We start from the raw sequence: 21,231 nt of genomic DNA, 5'->3' as shown, positions 1-21,231 counted from the left end.
TAGCGGGATTGTAATTTTCATCTCTTGTGGTGACGGGAGTGTGTGTTTTGATGGGTGTGTGTGTGACGGATGTGTTTAATTGTGTGTGTGTTTGTGTGTTTGATGATTGTGTGTGTTTCTGTGTGTGTGTGTGTGTGTGTGTGTGTGTGTGTGTGTGTGTGTGTGTGTGTGACTGTGGCCCTACTGATATTAGCACTTTTATCAAAACAAATGTTTACTGTAGCAAACAGTTATTTTTCTGAATCAATCAGTTATTTTACTGAATCAAACAGTTTTTTTTACTGAATCAAACAGTTATTTTACTGAATCAAACAGTTATTTTACTGAATCAAACAGTTATTTTACTGAATCAAACAGTTATTTTACTGAATCAAACCGTTATTTTACTGTATCAAGTGGCTATTTTCCTGAATCAAACAGTTATTTTTTCTCAGCCTCCAGTATTTATGCTGCAGTAGTTCATGTGTCGGGGTGCTAAGGTCAGTTTGTTATATCTGGAGTACTTCTCCTGTCCTATTCGGTGTCCTATGTGAATCTAAGTGTGCGTTCTCTAATTTTCTTTCTCTCGGAGGACCTGAGCCCTAGGACCATGCCCCAGGACTACCTGACATGATGACTCCTTGCTGTCCCCAGTCCACCTGGCCATGCTGCTGCTCCAGTTTCAACTGTTCTGCCTTATTATTATTCGACCATACTGGTCATTTATGAACTTTTGAACATCTTGGCCATGTTCTGTTATAATCTCCACCCGGCACAGCCAGAAGAGGACTGGCCACCCCACATAGCCTGGTTCCTCTCTAGGTTTCTTCCTAGGTTTTGGCCTTTCTAGTGAGTTTTTCCTAGCCACCGTGCTGCTACACCTGCATTGCTTGCCGTTTGGGGTTTTAGGCTGGGTTTCTGTACAGCACTTTGAGATATCAGCTGATGTACGAAGGGCTATATACAATAAATAAATTTGAAATTTGAATTTTACTGAATCAAACAGTTATTTTACTGAATCAAGCAGTTATTTTACTGAATCAATCAGTTATTTTACTGAATCAAACAGTTATTTTACTGAATCAAACAGTTATTTTACTGAATCAAACAGTTATTTTACTGAATCAAACAGTTATTTTACTGAATCAATCAGTTATTTTACTGAATCAATCAGTTATTTTACTGAATCAATCAGTTATTTTACTGAATCAAACAGTTATTTTACAGAATCAAACAGTTATTTTACTGAATCAAACAGTTATTTTACTGAATCAAACAGTTATTTTACTGAATCAAACAGTTATTTTACAGAATCAAACAGTTATTGTCCTGTATCAAACAGTTATTGTCCTGTATCAGTGTAAATGGAGTGTTGCATAGAAGGCCTATCTCTATTTCTTTATGTCAAATCAAATCAAATCACCTTTTATTTGTCACATGCTTTTCAAACAACTGGTGTAGACTAACAGTGAAATACTTACTAACGGGCCCCAACAATGAAAAACAAGATGAGAAATAGTCGAAAATAGAAACATTTTAATTATAAACTGGGTGGTTTAAGCCCTGATTCCTGATTGGCTGACATCCGTAGGTAGATCAGACCATGTACCACAGGTATGACAAAACATTTATTTTTACTGCTCTAATTACGTTGGCAACCAGTTTATAATAGCAATAAGGCACCTCAGGGGGTTTGTGGTATATGGCCAATATACCATGGCTAAGGGCTGTGTTCAGGCACTCTGCTCTTTTCTGATTTTCCTTATTTTTGCATATTTTTGATACTGAATGTTATCAGATCTTCAACCAAAGCCTACAATTAGATAAAGGGAACCTGAGTTTTATCAGTCCACCTTTAGCTGCAACGACTCTAACCAAACACTTCCTGTAGTTTTATCAGTCCACCTTTAGCTGCAACGACTCTAGCCAAACACTTCCTGTAGTTTTATCAGTCCACCTTTAGCTGCAACGACTCCAACCAAACACTTCCTGTAGTTTTATCTGTCCACCTTTAGCTGCAACGACTCCAACCAAACACTTCCTGTAGTTTTATCAGTCCACCTTTAGCTGCAACGACTCCAACCAAACACTTCCTGTAGTTTTATCAGTCCACCTTTAGCTGCAACGACTCCAACCAAACACTTCCTGTAGTTTTATCAGTCCACCTTTAGCTGCAACGACTCCAACCAAACACTTCCTGTAGTTTTATCAGTCCACCTTTAGCTGTAACGACTCCAACCAAACACTTCCTGTAGTTTTATCAGTCCACCTTTAGCTGCAACGACTCCAACCAAACACTTCCTGTAGTTTTATCAGTCCACCTTTAGCTGTAACGACTCTAACCAAACACTTCCTGTAGTTTTATCAGTCTCTCACATCACTGTGGAGGAATTTTGGCCCACTCTTCCATGCAGAACTGCTTAAAATCAGTGACATTTGTGGGTTTTCAAGGATGAGCTGCTCATTTCAAGTCCTGCCACAACATCTCAAATGGGATGATTAGGTCTGGATTTTGACTAGGTCATCCCAAAACATCAAATGTGTTGCTTTTTAACCATTTTCATGGTTTTTCATGACTTAATAGTGTGTTTTGGATCAATGTCTTGCTGCATGACTCCGCTGCGTTTCAGCATCAGCTCACAGACGGATGGCCTGACATTCTCCTGTAGATTTCTCTGATACAGAGCAGAATTCATGGTTCCTTCTATTAAGGCAAGTCGTCCAGGTGCTGAGGCAGCAAAGCATCCCCAAACCATCACACTACCACCAGCATGCTACTGAACCACCACCAGGTTCTTACTGTGGAATGCAGTGTTTGGTTTTCACCAGACATAATGGGACCCATCTCGTCCAAAAGGTTGACTCCAGTTTGCCAAAAAGCACCTGGATGATCATCAAGACTCTCGGGAAGGATGTTCTATCGACAGATGAGTCAAAAGTATAACTTTTTGAACGACATGGGTCCCATCGCGCCTAGCGAAAACCAAACACTAGAATGGAAATACGTTCTAGACCGTCTGATTTGTCCCAGAAACCGATGTGGTTGGGCCAGATACATTGGCTTTGATACTCTGATTGGTTCGAGATGATCCAATCGCTGATAACGTTGTTTTGTACAACGCCACAAAGGACTTCAACAACGACAGTCTCAGACTGAGGTACGTAGCGAACAAAGAGCAGAATTCAGTTTGAGTCGTACTTGACTACCTGCATCAGATGTGTTCTTGCTGGTCTGGAACAAAAACAAACCCAGCACACCCTATTGTAATGTTTTCCTGAGAAGAGGCCTTGTGATTTACTTAGGTGTCTCTCAATGACAACCTTAGTAGTTCAACAAAAAACACACCCAACGCTTCAGGACACTCAATGTTTAGTGCTTTCAAAGGGGGGTGAGCTGTTGACTATCAAACCATACAGTGTCAGCAGGTCATTTGCATGAAGTCATGCTGGTAGCGCTTCGGGAACCGTTTCCGAGGTTACTCGGCCCCACAAAGCATCAGATATCAAAGGCAAAAGCTTGACAAATCATCCAAGAACAATCTCAGAAAAATCGGACCGCGTCTTTACTCCAGGGGCTCTCCTGGATTAGTTTAACAAACATCTTTTGATAAAATCTCTCTGCGCAGTGCCACACCAGCCATTTGCAATGTAAATGATCCCAGATCGGTGAGAGCCATGGGGAAAATGGGGCTAATTCATTCAGGGTAGGGAGAAACAACAAAGGGAAGAGAGAGAGACACACACACACACACACACACACACACACACACACACACACACACACACACACACACACACACACACACACACACACACACACACACACACACACACACACACACACACACACACACACACACACACACACACACACACACACACACACACACACACACTCTTATCAAAGAGAGATATCCTGCAGCATTCACCATCCATCCTTATCTCTACTGCCCTTCTGTCTGCCTTAAAGAGACAGGGCCCCTGTGTTCAGCTCGCTCGTGGGACCCTTCAAGGCATGTTGCTGAGTTTGCGTCTGCTTTCATCATTGGGCCAGACAAGACAGTGATTTAAATAATATTAAACCTCTTTTCGATCAATATTGAAAGCCTGGGTTGAGGGGATATTAGTGGTGCGCGGGTCAGCTGTTTGTTTGTCAGCAATTGCTAATAACCCATCAGCAACCACCTGACTAGATGTGATAAAGTGACAATCTGAGTGCTGCACCCGACCCTAACCTGCTAATGTAGAACAAGCGCTGTAGGCTACAGTCAGAGATTGCGTAACGATATTTTGACAGGGAGTGCATTTTTTTGTTGTTGTTGCCTAATTTGGATGTTTCTGCTTATAATTTCCAACATTCCGGTAGGATATTTGATAGTCAACTTGTCTATAATTAGGGATTGATCGAAATTTACAAAATGGATACGTGGAGGCTGAGGTACAACCTCCTATAGCTCATATATCAGAGGCTGAGATACAACCTCCTATAGCCCATCTATCAGGCTGAGATACAACCTTATATAGCTCATCTATCAGAGGCTGAGATACAACCTCCTATAGCTCATCAATCAGAGGCTGAGGTACAACCTCCTATAGCTCATCGATCAGAGGCTGAGGTACAACCTCCTATAGCTCATCGATCAGAGGCTGAGATACAACCTCCTATAGCCCATCTATCAGGCTGAGATACAACCTTATATAGCTCATCTATCAGAGGCTGAGATACAACCTCCTATAGCTCATCAATCAGAGGCTGAGGTACAACCTCCTATAGCTCATCGATCAGAGGCTGAGATACAACATCCTATAGCTCATCTATCAGAGGCTGAGATACAACCTTATGTAGCCCATCTATCAGAGGCTGAGATACAACCTTATATAGCCCATCTATCAGAGGCTGAGATACAACCTCCTATAGCTCATCGATCAGAGGCTGAGATACAACATCCTATAGCTCATCTATCAGAGACTGAGATACAACCTCCTATAGCCCATCTATCAGAGGGTGAGGTACAACCTCCTATAGCCCATCTATCAGAGGCTGAGATACAACCTCCTATAGCTCATCAATCAGAGGCTGAGGTACAACCTCCTATAGCTCATCGATCAGAGGCTGAGATACAACATCCTATAGCCCATCTATCAGAGGCTGAGATACAACCTTATGTAGCCCATTGATCAGAGGCCAAGATACAACCTCCTATAGCTCATCTATCAGAGGCTGAGGTACAACCTCCTATAGCTCATCGATCAGAGGCTGAGATACAACATCCTATAGCCCATCTATCAGAGGCTGAGATACAACCTCCTATAGCTCATCTATCAGAGACTGAGATACAACCTCCTATAGCCCATCTATCAGAGGGTGAGGTACAACCTCCTATAGCCCATCTATCAGAGGCTGAGATACAACCTTATGTAGCCCATCGATCAGAGGCCAAGATACAACCTCCTATAGCTCATCTATCAGAGGCTGAGATACAACCTTATGTAGCCCATCTATCAGAGGCTGAGATATAACCTTATATAGCCCATCTATCAGAGGCTGAGATACAACCTCCTATAGCTCATCGATTAGAGGCTGAGATACAACCTCCTATAGCTCATCTATCAGAGACTGAGATACAACCTCCTATAGCCCATCTATCAGAGGCTGAGATACCATCTCATATAGCCCATCTATCAGAGGCTGAGATACAACCTCCTATAGCTCATCGATTAGAGGCTGATATAGAACCTCCTGTAGCCCATCTATCAGAGGCTGAGGTACAATCTCCTATAGCCCATCTATCAGAGGCTGAGATACAACCTTATGTAGCCCATCGATCAGAGGCCAAGATACAACCTCCTATAGCTCATCTATCAGAGGCTGAGATACAACCTTATGTAGCCCATCTATCAGAGGCTGAGATATAACCTTATATAGCCCATCTATCAGAGGCTGAGATACAACCTCCTATAGCTCATCGATTAGAGGCTGAGATACAACCTCCTATAGCTCATCTATCAGAGACTGAGATACAACCTCCTATAGCCCATCTATCAGAGGCTGAGATACCATCTCATATAGCCCATCTATCAGAGGCTGAGATACAACCTCCTATAGCTCATCGATTAGAGGCTGATATAGAACCTCCTGTAGCCCATCTATCAGAGGCTGAGGTACAATCTCCTATAGCCCATCGATCAGAGGCTGAGATACAACCTTCTGGGTTGTAGGTAGGTAGGCCTACTTCTGTCTGGGGTGGAAAGGTAGGGCTACTCTGTCTGGGGTGGAAAGGTAGGCCTACTCTGTCTGGGGTGTAAAGGTAGGCCTACTCTGTCTGGGGTGGAAAGGTAGGCCTACTCTGTCTGGGGTGGAAAGGTAGGGCCTACTCTGTCTGGGGTGGAAAGGTAGGCCTACTCTGTCTGGGGTGGAAAGGTAGGCCTACTCTGTCTGGGGTGGAAAGGTAGGGCTACTCTGTCTGGGGTGGAAAGGTAGGCCTACTCTGTCTGGGGTGGAAAGGTAGGCCTACTCTGTCTGGGGTGGAAAGGTAGGTCTACTCTGTCTGGGGTGGAAAGGTAGGCCTACTCTGTCTGGGGTGGAAAGGTAGGGCCTACTCTGTCTGGGGTGTAAAGGTAGGGCTACTCTGTCTGGGGTGGAAAGGTAGGCCTACTCTGTCTGGGGTGGAAAGGTAGGGCCTACTCTGTCTGGGGTGTAAAGGTAGGGCTACTCTGTCTGGGGTGGAAAGGTAGGTTCTACTCTGTCTGGGGTGGAAAGGTAGGGCCTACTCTGTCTGGGGTGGAAAGGTAGGCCTACTCTGTCTGGGGTGGAAAGGTAGGGCCTACTCTGTCTGGGGTGTAAAGGTAGGGCTACTCTGTCTGGGGTGGAAAGGTAGGTCCTACTCTGTCTGGGGTGGAAAGGTAGGACCTACTCTGTCTGGGGTGGAAAGGTAGGTCTACTCTGTCTGGGGTGGAAAGGTAGGGCTACTCTGTCTGGGGTGGAAAGGTAGGTCCTACTCTGTCTGGGGTGGAAAGGTAGGTCTACTCTGTTTGGGGTTGAAAGGTAGGGCCTACTCTGTCTGGGGTGGAAAGATAGGCCTAACTTTTGAAAGTACCATGCTCAGATTCCTAATGACATGTCAGATTGAATTATGTGCAAACAGTGACATTTTTGTTGAATACAAGACACACTGATTTGGCATTGAAACAATAGGATAAGACGAGCATATAGACTTGTCTCTCTGTCCATTCTTAGCCTGTAATTCCAGTCATTTGTGTGGTATTAAAAAAGATTCTGCTAATATGTAAAATTATGTAAAATTGCATGAAATGTTTATAAAAGGCTATTTTTTTCGGACCTGCTTTGACTATAAAGGAGATCTTTCCACCTCTACTCTTGTCCACGGTGGTCTGCTGACCCACGACCTTCTGGCCTCCAACACTGGTGCGCTTTCAAAATTCCTGCGTTGCCATGTAAATGCCTACAGGACGAAGACCAGTTTTCTAAAACTGCATGTCTAAGGCTCCGGTCTGTCCAAGAAGTGACAGTTTTATTGTGGGCATATAGGGAGGGTCAAACATTTTAACGTTCAGGGAGGATTTAGGTCAAATATATTGTGCTGAAAGGAGGGACTTCCAGGTCCAATTTCCTCCATGCAACACTTATTATAAATAGTGTTAACTGCTGTAGGTACAAGTGACTTCTCTTCTGTCAATACGTTACCCAAGAAGAATAAATCATTCCTTGCTCACCAGAATAATGTCATAAATGATAGAATGAATACTTCAATGTAGTTTATGCCGGTAAAGTTTTCTCTGTCATCTCTGCTTCTCTCTGTCATCTCTGCTTATTTCTGTCATCTCTGCCCCTTTCTTGGAGCAATGACGTTTAGAGACCGGGGTGAAAATGCACAATTTAATATATATTTGTTTTCTGTGCTAAATGTTAGTTTAGTTGACCAGTAAGCAAATAGAAACTGTGAAAACGACCCACATGTTTCTGATAAGACTTCAGTTCGGTCCAGATGCATATTTTACATGGTTGAAATACTACACTGCCTTCTGAAAGTATTCAGACCCCTTGAATTTTTCCACATTTTGTTACTTTACAGCCTTATTCTAAAATGGATTAAATAAATGCTTTCCCCTCATCAATCTACACACAATACCCCATAATGGCATCACAATTCCCTAAAATGACAAAGCAAAAACAGGTTTTGAGTTTTCTTTGAAATACTATACGATTTTACGATGCTGATAAAGACAACACCTTTACAGACGGTCTCTAACTGCCCATTAGCATGCTGTCAAGATGCTGACCTGTTCCCGAGTCAAAACATTTGGTGTAAAATTAATTCCGCAGGAGTTAATATTAAAGCTGTGAGAGGTTATAGACCTACAGTCAGTGTCCAGATATCAGTTTCCATTTCAACCCATCTGAACAGTAGGCTACAGTTCCCTTAAGGTGCCGTAGGCCTATTTGAAGTTCCCCATCTTGATTGTTAAATTTGTATAGCGCCTCACAATCATCACACATAAAAATAGGCACCGCCATCATCCTCTTTTAGCCCTTAAAATCTTCCCCAAACATTACTGTTCTGAGCCTCCCTCCTTTTCAACTCTCCATTCCACAGCCTTCCTCCTATTGGATTAAACTCTAACACTGTTCTGAGCCTCCCTCCTTTTCAACTCTCCATTCCACAGCCTTCCTCCTATTGGATTAAACTCTAACACTGTTCTGAGCCTCCCTCCTTTTCAACTCTCCATTCCACAGCCTTCCTCCTATTGGATTAAACTCTAACACTGTTCTGAGCCTCCCTCCTTTTCAACTCTCCATTCCACAGCCTTCCTCCTATTGGATTAAACTCTAACACTGTTCTGAGCCTCCCTCCTTTTCAACTCTCCATTCCACAGCCTTCCTCCTATTGGATTAAACTCTAACACTGTTCTGAGCCTCCCTCCTTTTCAACTCTCCATTCCACAGCCTTCCTCCTATTGGATTAAACTCTAACATTGCATCAATGGATCAATGTTAACTTTTTCTGCTAGTTCCCAAAAGCATTTTTGCAATTGGCTGTTAGGTTTGCGTAAAGGTAGGCCCTAAAGCTTAATGGCAGATAGCCTAAAAATAATCAAAGAAAAACCTCAATGTAGCCTATAGATATAAATTGCACAAGACTGATACATTCTGGATTTTTTTTATGTATCGTTTTTTCCTTCTTCAACTCGAACCGCAGCCCCCCCCCCCCCCCCTTTCATCCACACAATATTTCATGACCCTAAATCCGCTGCTCTCCGGATATATCCACAGGGGGGTTGAAGGTTACGAGTTAACCTGAGCATCACTTGGGTATTGTTTAAAAAACATCTTTCTTACACTGCAAGACAGACGAAGAGGAAAAAGACCCATTTTTATGTTACCTGGAACTCAATCCCATAATTCTCTCTGCAGAAGTCCCGTAGTTTGGGGTAGACATGCTCTTTCAGTGCGTTCCTCTCCGCTTCTGTGTCTGAAAACAAGACGACAGCGAGAACACATTGATAAGTATCAGGGACATTGATAAGTATGAATGAAGTGCTTTCTCACTGTATGATACATACATTCAGTACATACTGGTCACAACTTTGACCCGGGAAAGCACGAATATACACTGAGTGTACAAAACATTAAGAACACCTGCTCTTTCCATAACATAGACTGACCAGGTGAAAGCTATGATCCCTTATTGATGGCACTTGTTAAATCCTCTTCAATCAGTGTAGCTGAAGGGGAGGAGACAGGTTAAAGCTGAAGGGGAGGAGACAGGTTAAAGATGAAGGTGAGGAGACGGGTTAAAGATGAAGGGGAGGAGACAGGTTAAAGATGAAGGGGAGGAGACGGGTTAAAGGTGAAGGGGAGGAGACAGGTTAAAGATGAAGGTGAGGAGACGGGTTAAAGATGAAGGGGTGGAGACAGGTTAAAGATGAAGGGGAGGAGACGGGTTAAAGGTGAAGGGGAGGAGACAGGTTAAAGATGAAGGTGAGGAGACGGGTTAAAGATGAAGGGGAGGAGACAGGTTAAAGATGAAGGGGAGGAGACGGGTTAAAGGTGAAGGGGAGGAGACAGGTTAAAGATGAAGGGGAGGAGACAGGTTAAAGATGAAGGGGAGGAGATGGGTTAAAGATGAAGGGAAGGAGCCGGGTTAAAGATGAAGGTGAGGAGACAGGTTAAAGATGAAGGGGAGGAGATGGGTTAAAGATGAAGGGGAGGAGCCGGGTTAAAGGTGAAGGGGAGGAGACAGGTTAAAGATGAAGGGGAGGAGACAGGTTAAAGATGAAGGGGAGGAGACGGGTTAAAGATGAAGGTGAGGAGAAAGGTTAAAGATGAAGGGGAGGAGATGGGTTAAAGATGAAGGGGAGGAGCCGGGTTAAAGATGAAGGGGAGGAGTGTATGAAGAATGGTCCACCGCATACAGCCAAATGGACACAACTGTGGGAAGCATGGGAGTCAACATCCCTGTGGAACTCTTCAACACCTTGTAGATTCCATCCCCCCGACGAATGGAGGCTGTTCTGAGAGCAACTGAAGGTGTTCCTAATGTTTTGTACACTCAGTGTAATACCCGTTACATTAAAAGGCTATATCCTTCACTCGGAACGATGACATCATCATCATAACATGCCAACTTCCCACTTTACAGACCTCAACATCAACAGTAGCTAAATCTGCCAAGAATGCCATCATTGGCTCTTCGCAAATTATAGTTGTGAGTGTACGAATTGAGACAAAAGAGACAAAAAAATGGCTCATGGCGTCATCTTTCTGAATGAAAAAACACTGAGTAGAATAAACTGTATGTAGGGTACGTGGTATAGTTAGGGTGGGAAGGGTATCTTAGACTAGTGACTCTATGGGTCATTGTTCTATTCCACTTTCATTCCTCATCTCTCCTTCTGTCTTTCTCTCCTTCCCACGGCCCACCCCTGGGTTACAATAATTGGATAGGACAGAGCCCGTCCAGTCTCTCTCTCTCTCTCTCTCTCTCTCTCTCTCTCCGGAGGGGGATAGGTCTGGATGGACAGCCAGTTAAAAACAGAACGTGCCCAGGAGAAGAACAGTCCCCGTGATGATGGAACACATCAAACACAACTGTGTCACACTCAAATATGTCCCCTGCTCAAGACTGGTTCGTGCTACAAAACTAGGACACTATTTTTAGGGTTAGATCATTTTTTGGGGGGCTTTTGGATGACACAGGCTTCTTTTCTGTTATAAAATATGTGCATTTCTAAAAACGCAAGCTATTTACTAAACAATCTATAATTTCCTAGCTGAACTAGAGTTACATTGCATTCAGAAAGAATACAAACCCCTTGATTTATTGATTTTATTTATTGATTTATTCAACATTTTGTTAAAGATACAACCTGAATTCAAAATGGATTACATAAATTTTTTTCCTCTCCGCCATCTACACCCCATAATGACAAAGTTATTATATTTTAAACATGTTTTTAGGAATGTTTACAAATGTATTGAAAATGAAATACAGAAATATCTAATTTGTCACACCCTGATCTGTTTCACCTGTCCTTGTGATTGTCTCCATCCCCCTCCAGAAGTCTCTTGTTATCCCTTGTGTATATATCCCTGTGTTTCCTGTCTCTCTGTGCCAGTTCGTCTTGTATGTTCCAAGTCAACCAGCGTGGTTTTCTCGTACTCCTGCCTTTTCTATTCTCTTTTACTAGTCTTCCCGGTTTTGACCTTTGCCTGTTTTCTGGACTCTGTACATGCCTGCCCTGACCTCGAGCCTGCCTGCCCTGACCTTGAGCCTGCCCTGACCTCGAGCCTGCCTGCCCTGACCTCGAGCCTGCTTGCCCTGACCTTGAGCCTGCCCTGACCTCGAGCCTGCCTGCCCTGACCTTGAGCCTGCCCTGACCTCGAGCCTGCCTGCCCTGACCTCGAGCCTGCCCTGACCTCGAGCCTGCCCTGACCTCGAGCCTGCCCTGACCTCGAGCCTGCCCGCCCTGACCTCGAGCCTGCCTGCCCTGACCTCGAGCCTGCCTGCCCTGACCTCGAGCCTGCCTGCCCTGACCTCGAGCCTGCCCTGACCTCGAGCCTGCCTGCCCTGACCTCGAGCCTGCCTGCCCTGACCTCGAGCCTGCCTGCCTTGACCTCGAGCCTGCCTGCCACTCTGTACTTCCTGGACTCTGAACTGGTTTGACCTTTTGCCTGTCCACGACCATTCTCTTGCCTACCCCTTTTGGATGTAATAAATATCAAAGACTCAAACTATCTGCGTCCCGTGTCTGCATCTGGGTCTCGCCTTAATCCCTTATATAATTTACATAAGCATTTACACCCCTGACTCAATACTTTGTAGAAGCACCTTTGGCAGTGATTACAGCTTTGAGTCATCTTGGGTATGTCTGTATCAGCTTTATGTCGTCTTGGGTATGTCTGTATCAGCTTTGAGTCATCTTGGGTATGTCTGTATCAGCTTTGAGTCATCTTGGGTATGTCTGTATCAGCTTTGAGTCATCTTGGGGATGTCTGTATCAGCTTTGAGTCATCTTGGGTATGTCTGGATCAGCGTAGAGTCATCTTGGGTATGTCTGGATCAGTTTTGAGTCATCTTGGGTATGTCTGGATCAGCGTAGAGTCATCTTGGGTATGTCTGTATCAGCTTTGAGTCTTCTTGGGTATGTCTATATCAGCTTTGCATCATCTTGGGTATGTCTGGATCAGCTTTGAGTCATCTTGGGTATGTCTGTATCAGCTTTGAGTCATCTTGGGTATGTCTGTATCAGCTTTGAGTCATCTTGGGTATGTCTGGATCAGCGTAGAGTCATCTTGGGTATGTCTGGATCAGTTTTGAGTCATCTTGGGTATGTCTGGATCAGTTTTGAGTCATCTTGGGTATGTCTGGATCAGCGTAGAGTCATCTTGGGTATGTCTGGATCAGCGTAGAGTCATCTTGGGTATGTCTGGATCAGCTTTGAGTCATCTTGGGTATGTCTATATCAGCTTTGCACATCTGGAGCGGTGGTGAACAGAAATCTTCAAGTCTTTCCATAGATTTTCCATGGGATTCAAGTCTTGGCTTTAGCGAGGCCACTCATAGACTTTCACATTCTTGTTTTGAAACCATTCCAGGGTTGTTTTGGCTGTATGCTTGGGGTCATTGTCCTGTTGGAACGTAAATCTTTGCCCGGGTCTAAGGTTGTTTGCACTCTGAAGCAAGTCCTCATCAAGGGTTTGTCTGTATTTGGCTCCATTCATTGTTCCCTCTATCTTTATCAGTCTCACAGTCTCTGCCGCTGAAAAGCATCCCCATAACTTGATGCTGCCACCACCATGCTTTAAGGTAGGGATGGTGTTAGATGGGTGATGAGCTGTGCCTGGTTTTCTCCAGACATAGCGCTTTGCATTCAGGTGTAAAAAAGTGAACATAATGGCTCATCAGACCACAGAATCTTTTGCCTTATGCTCTCAGAGTCTTTCACGTGACTTTTTGCAAACTCCAGGAGTGCTGTCATGTGCCTTTTTCTCAGGAGTGGATTCTGTCTGGCCACTTTCCCATAAAGCCCAGATTTGTGAAGTGCTGTATAGACTGTTGTCCTTCTGGCAGATTCTCCCATCTCAGCCAAGGAACTCTGAAGTTCTGTCACAGTGGACATTGCGTTCTTGGTCACCTACCTGACCAAGGTTATTCTTGCCCCGGTTGGCCAGCTCTAATCAGAGTCTGGGTAGTTCCATATTTTTTGCATTTCTCAATTATGAAGACCACTGTGCTCTTGGAAACGTTCAACACTCTAGAAATTATTTTATACACTTCCTCAGATACACTACATATACAAAAGTATGTGAACACCTCTTCAAATGAGTGGATTCCGCTATTTCAGCCACAAACGTTGCTCACAGGTGTATAAAATAGAGTACACAGCCATGCAATCTCCATAGACAAACATTGCCAGTAGAATGGCCTTACTGAAGAGTTCAGTGACTTTCAATGGTGCACCGTCAAAAGATGCCACCTTTCCAACAAGTCAGTTTATCAAATTTCTGCCATGTTAGAGCTACCCCAGGTCAACTGTAAGTGCTGTCATTGTGAAGTGGAAACTTCTAGGAGAAACAACGGCTCAGCCGTGAAGTGGTAGACCACACAAGCTCACAGAATATGACCACAGAGTGCTGAAGCGCGTAAAAACACTCACTACCGAGTTCCAAACTGCCTTTGGACGCAACGTCAACACAAGAACTGTTCGTCGGGAGCTTCATGAGATGGGTTTCCATGGAAACATTCTCTGGAGTGATGAATCACGCTTCACCATCCGACAGTCCGACGGACAAATCTGAGTTTAGTGGATGTCAAGAGAACGCTACCTGCCCCAGTGCATAGTGGCAACTGTAAAGTTTGGTGGATGAGGAATAATGGTCTGGGGGCTGTTTTTCATGGTTAGGGCTAGGTCGCTTAGATCCAGTGAAGGGAAATTGTAAACGCTACAGCATACAATGATATTCTAGATTATTCTGTACTTCCAACTTTGTGGCAACAGTTTGGGGAAGAGCCCTTTCCTATTTCATCATGACAATGCCCCCTGTGCACAAAGCGAGGTCCATACAGAAATTGTTTTGTCGCGATCGGTGTGGAAGAACTTGAATGGCCTGCACAGATCTGCGACCTCAACCCCATCAAACACCCTTGGGAACGCCGACGGCGAGCCAGGCCTAATCGTTCAACATCACTGCTCGACCTCACTGTGACTGAATTGAAGTCTCGGCGGCAATGTTCCCAACATCGAGTGGAAAGACTTCCCAGAAGAGTGGAAGCTGCTGTAGCAGCAATAGGGGGGACCAACTCCATATTAGTGCTCATGATTTTTGGAATGAGATGTTGGACGAGTAGTAGTCCACATACTACTGGTCATGTAGTGTATCATCACAGTTCTATCTCGGAGATCGACAGACAGTTCCCTGGCCAACATCATATATTTTCTGCTCTGACATGCAATGTCAGCTATGGGACCTTATTATATAGACAGGTGGGTTTCTTTCTAAATCATGTCCCAAACAATTGAATTGGCCGCAGGTGGAGTCCAATCAAGCTGTAGTGACGTCTCAAGGATTTAATATAAAACATGTTTTTCACTTTTTCATTATGGGTTATTGTGTGCAGATGGATTCAGGCTGTTACACAACAACAGGTGGAATAAGTCAAGGTGTGTGAAAGCACATGTTGCTGATAACAGTAAACCACTGCTCTTCTCCCCCCAGATATGATGAGGTATGGCATGTTGACGTAAGCATGGCACAGAGATGAGCGTGTGTGTAAAGTGTGTGTGACAGACATGGCAGAGCGCCTGTCGTCTTGGAAACGCATGCGCACACACAGACAGACAGACAGACAGACAGACATGCTGTAGACTCCTCATCCTCATCCACTCATACTCTCCTCCTCCTCCTCTCCCAGTCCTCCTCTCCTCCTCTCCCAGTCCTCCTTCTCCTCTTCCTCTCCTCTTCCTCCTCCTCTCCTCCATCTCTCCTCCTCCTCTCCTCTTCCTTCTCTCCTCCTCTTCCTCCTCTCCTCCTCCTCCTCTCCCCCTCTCCTTGTCCTCCTCCTCCTCTCCTCTTCCTCCTCTCCTCCTCCTCCTCTCCTTCTCCTCTCACTCTATCATAATTTCCCCAATCCTGTTCCTTCCATTCCATACACAATGTTCACTCTACTTAGTCCACTCCAGAGTCCACTGACCACTCCTGAGCCCAATGTCCACTCCAGAGTCCACTGTCCACTCCAAAGTCCACTGTCCACTCCTGAGCCCAATGTTCACTCCAGAGTCCACTGTCCACTCCAGAGCCCAATGTCCACTTCAGAGCCCAATGTCCACTCCAGAGCCCACTTCTACCTAATTCTTAGCATTCTCATCAGCTACACACTACCCACATAGCAATCATCAAGCCCTACACACTACCCACATAGCAATCATCAAGCCCTACACACTACCCACATAGCAATCATCAAGCCCTACACACTACCCACATAGCAATCATCAAGTCCTACACACTACCCACATAGCAATCATCAAGTCCTACACACTACCCACATAGCAATCTTCAAGCCCTACACACTACCCAGACAATCAAAAGAAATCAGCCAAGACCCCAGAAAATAAATTGTAGACCTCCACAAGTCTGGTTCATCCTTGGGACCAATTTCCAAACGCCTGAAGGTACCACATTCATCTGTACAGGCAATAGTACGCAAGTATAAACACCATAGGACCATGCAGCCGTCATACCGCTCAGGAAGGAGACACGTTCTGTCTCCTAGAGATGAACGTACTTTGTTGCGAAATGTGCAAATCATTCCCAGAACAACAGCAAAGGACCTTGAGAATATGCCGGAGGAAACAGGTACAAAAGTATCTATATTCACAGTAAAACGAGTCCTATATAGACATAACCTGAAAGGCCCCTCAGCAAGGAAGAAGCAAAACTGCCATAAAAAAGCCAGACTAGGGTTTGCAACTGCACATGGGGACAAAGATGGTACTTTTTGGAGAAAAGTCCTCTGGTCTGATGAAACAAAAATATAACTGTTTGGCCATAATGACCATCTTTATGTTTGGATGAAAAAGGTGGAGGATTGCAAGCCAAAAACCACCATCCCAAACGTGAAGCATGGGGGTGGCAGCATCATGTTGTGGGGGTGCTTTGCTGCAGGAGGGACTGGTGCACTTCACAAAATAGATGGCATCATGAGGTAGGAAAAGTATGTGGATATATTGAAGCAACATCTCAAGACATCAGTCGGGAAGTTAAAGCTGGTCGCAAATGGCTTGGTCTATACTATTATTCTGACATTTCACATTCTTAAAATGAAGTGGTGATCCTAACTGACCTAAGGCGGGGAATTTTTACTAGGATTAAATGTCAGGAATTGTGAAAAACGGAGTTTAAATGTATTTGTAGGTGTTTGTAAACTTGTATATACTATATTCTATTCTACTGTATTTTAGTCAATTCCACTCGGACGTTGCTCGTCCTAATATTGATATGTTTCTTAATTTCATTATTTTACTTTTAGATTTGTGTGTGTATTGTTGTGAATTGAGTTTGAGTTTGAGTTTATTTTATTTTTTTACAGGGACAGGGACAGTGCACATTAATCAACGTTTCGGTAAAAGTGCCGGTTTTAGCCAGCCGGCTAATTTTCAACCGCAGTCCCTGGGCAGGTTATTAAAAACAATTACAATATAGACAATAGCAACATAGAACAAGCAAGACATAGCAACATAGGACAAGCAAGACATAGCAACATAGGACAAGCAAGACATAGCATACAGACAGAGCAACATAGGACAAGCAAGACGTAGCATACAGACAGAGCAGCATAGAACAAAAAGCAGCAAGTCAAAATTCATAAAAGCAACAAAGTGTTTCCACACCTCACAAGCTACAGACAACAGACAACATGGAGAGTGGAAACACACAGCTAGGGACCATGTTCACAAATCTGATTGACCTTTAGCCATGTCTTCAAGCATTTTGTGAAAGTGTGATATGTGGTGCAGTTATGTGTGTCTGATGGCAGTGTATTCCAGACATGGGAAGCTCTCACAGAGAATGCAGATTTACTAAATGTGCTTTTCCTTAGGGGAACTATACAGTCACCTCTCATGGCAGACCTTGTGGATCTGCTGCCATATGTCTGGGTTTTCTGTTTAACAAAAATATTGAGTGGAGGGGGAGCCAGGCCATTAAGGATCTTGAATACAAGACATGCGTCGGTGTATTGCACAAGATTTTCCCAACTCAAGAGCTCATGCTTTCTAAGGATGTGACAATGATGATGGCTATTGGGCTTCCTATCAAGCACTTTGAGAGCCTGTTTGTAGACAGACTGAATAGGTCTGAATAGTATCTTGTTAGATACTACTGCACGGTTGGAGCTAGGAACACACAAGCATTTCACTACATCTGCAATGACTGAGTGTGTAATACCAACATGTTTAAAGCAGACCACCATAGTCCTTGTGCCCAAGAACACAAAAGCAACCTGCCTAAATGACTACAGACCCGTAGCACTCACGCCCGTACCCATGAAGTGCTTTGAAAGGCTGGGAATGGCTCACATCAACACCATTATACCAGAAACCCTAGACCCACTCCAATTTGCATACCGCCCAAACAGATCCACAGATGATACAATCTCTACTGCACTCCACACTGCACTTTCCCACCTGGACAAAATTAATACTTATATGAGAATGCTATTCACTGACTACAGCTCAGCCTTCAACACCATAGTGCCCTCAAAGCTCATCACTAAGCTATGGACCCAGGGAGTAAACACCTCCCTCGAACTGGATCCTGGACTTCCTGACGAGCCGCCCCCAGGTGGTGATGGTAGGTAGCAACACATCTGCTACGCTGATCCTCAACACTGGAGCTCCCCAGGGGTTTGTGCTTAGTCCCCTCCTGAACTCCCTGTTCACCCACGACTGCATGGCCAGGCACGACTCCAACACCATCATTATGTTTGCAGACAACACAACAGTGGTAGGTCTGATCACCGACAACGACGAGACAGCCTATAGGGAGGTCAGAAACCTGGCTGGGTGGTGACAGAATAACAACCTATCCCTCAACGTAACCAAGACTAAGGAGATGATTGTGGACTACAGGAAAATGAGGACCGAGCACGCTCCCATTCTCATCAAAGGGGCTGCAGTGGAGCAGGTTGAGAGCTTCAAGTTCCTTGGTGTCCACATCAACAACAAACTAGAATGGTCCTAACACACCAAGACAGACATGAAGAGGGCACGACAAAGCCTATTCCCCCTTCAGGAAACTAAAAAGATTTGGCATGGGTCCTGAGATCCTCAAAAGGTTCTACAGCTGCAACATCGAGAGCATCTTGACTGGTTGCATAACTGCCTGGTACGGCAATTGCTCGGCCTCTGACTGCGAGGCACTACATAGGGTAGTGCGTACGGCCCAGTACATCACTGGGGCTAAGCTGCCTGCCATCCAGGACCTCTACAGCAGGTGGTGTCAGAGGCCCTAAAAATTGTCAAAGATCCCAGCAACCCCAGTCTTAGACTGTTCTCTCTACTACCGCATGGTAAACGGTACCGAAGTCTAGGACAAAAAGGCTCAACAGTTTTTACCCTCAAGCCATAAGACTCGTTTTTACCCTCAAGCCATAAGACTCCTGAACATGTAACATAAAACTATTTACATTGTTTGCCCCCCCCCCGAATCCCCCTCCCCCAAACCCTCTTTTTACGCTGCTGCTACTCTCTGTTTATCGTACTGTATATGCATAGTCACTTTAACTATAAATTCATGTACATACTACCTCAGTTGGGCCGACCAACCAGTGCTCCCGCATATTGGCTAACCGGGCTATCTGCATTGTGTCCCACCACCCGCCAACCCCTCTTTTACGCTACTGCTACTCTCTGTTCATCATATGTGCATAGTCACCTTAACCATATCTACATGTACATACTACCACAATCAGCCTGACTAACCAGTGTTAGTCAGGCTGATTCAGGAAGTATGTACATGTAGATATGGTTTATAGCCTTGCTACTGTATATAGCCTCGCTACTGATTATAGCCTCTCTACTGTATATAGCCTCTCTACTGTATATAGCCTCTCTACTGTATATAGCCTCGCTACTGATTATAGCCTCTCTACTGTATATAGCCTCGCTACTGTATATAGCCACTCTACTGTATATAGCCTCGCTACTGTATATAGCCTCGCTACTGGTATAGCCTCTCTACTGTATATAGCCTCGCTAATGTATATAGCCTCGCTACTGATTATAGCCTCTCTACTGTATATAGCCTCGCTACTGTACATAGCCTCTCTACTGTGTATAGCCTCGCTACTGTACATAGCCTCTCTACTGTATATAGCCTCGCTACTGTATATAGCCTCTCTACTGTATATAGCCTCGCTACTGTCTATAGCCTCGCTACTGATTATAGCCTCGCTACTGTATATAGCCTCGCTACTGATTAAAGCCTCTCTACTGTATATAGCCTCGCTACTGTATATAGCCTCTCTACTGTATATAGCCTCGTTACTGTTTATAGCCTCGCTACATTTATAGCCTCGCTACTGTTTATAGCCTCGCTACTGTTTTTAGCCTCGCTACATTCATAGCCTCGCTACATTTATAGCCTCGCTACATTTATAGCCTCGCTACTGTTTATAGCCTCGCTACTGTTTATAGCCTCGCTACTGTTTTTATCCTCGCTACATTTATAACCTCGCTACTGATTTTAGCCTCGCTACATTCATAGCCTCGCTACATTTATAGCCTCGCTACATTTATAGCCTCGCTACTGTTTATAGCCTCGCTACTGTTTATAGCCTCGCTACTGTTATAGCCTCGCTACATTTATAGCTTCGCTACTGTTTATAGCCTCGCTACTGTTTATAGCCTCGCTACATTTATAGCCTCGCTACATTTATAGCCTCGCTACTGTTTATAGCCTCACTACATTTATAGCCTCGCTACTGTTTATAGCCTCGCTACTGTTTATAGCCTCGCTACTGTTATAGCCTCGCTACATTTATAGCTTCGCTACTGTTTATAGCCTCGCTACTGTTTGTAGCCTCTCTACTGTTTATAGCCTCGCTACATTTATAGCCTCGCTACTGTTTGTAGCCTCTCTACTGTTTATAGCCTCGCTACATTTATAGCCTCGCTACTGTTTATAGCCTCGCTACATTTATAGCCTCGCTACATTTATAGCCTCGCTACTGTTTATAGCCTCGCTACATTTATAGCCTCGCTACATTTATAGCCTCGCTACTGTTTATAGCTTCGCTACTGTTTATAGCCTCGCTACTGTTTATAGCCTCGCTACATTTATAGCCTCGCTACATTTATAGCCTCGCTACTGTTTATAGCCTGTATTTACTGTTGGTTTATTACTTTACTTACCTATTGTTCACCTAATATATTTTTTGCACTATTGGTTAGAGCCTGTAAGTAAGCATTTCACTGTAAGGTCTACACCTGTTGTATTCGGCGCACGTGACAAATAAACTTTGATTTGATTAGAGTGTCTAGTTTGAGAAACAGACGCCTCACAAGTCCTCAAATGGCAGCTTATTTAAATAGTACCCGCAAAACTCTCAAAGTCAACAGTGAAGAGGCGACTCCGAGATGCTGGCCTTCTAGTCAGAGGTCCTCTCTCCAGTGTCTGTGTTCTTTTACCCACCTTAATCTTTTCATTTTATTGGCCAGTCTGAGATATGGCTT

General features: G+C 44.3%; 1 protein-coding gene across 1 annotated transcript in view; it reads right to left on the bottom strand.

The window, feature by feature from the left end:
- The window catches only part of nwd2 (NACHT and WD repeat domain containing 2), a 75,922-nt gene that overhangs the window by 43,385 nt on the left and 11,306 nt on the right, over positions 1 to 21,231 (bottom strand). Inside the window, exon 3 of the mRNA XM_031832573.1 lies at positions 9,382 to 9,470. Within this exon, the coding sequence (XP_031688433.1) occupies positions 9,382 to 9,470 (89 nt within the window). The remainder of the gene's footprint in view (positions 1 to 9,381; positions 9,471 to 21,231) is intronic.

The sequence above is a fragment of the Oncorhynchus kisutch genome, linkage group LG9 (genome assembly GCF_002021735.2).
Source record: "Oncorhynchus kisutch isolate 150728-3 linkage group LG9, Okis_V2, whole genome shotgun sequence".
Classification (NCBI taxonomy): domain Eukaryota; kingdom Metazoa; phylum Chordata; class Actinopteri; order Salmoniformes; family Salmonidae; genus Oncorhynchus; species Oncorhynchus kisutch.
Note: the sequence above shows the minus strand (reverse complement) of the source record. Positions and strands in the feature narration are given on the sequence as shown.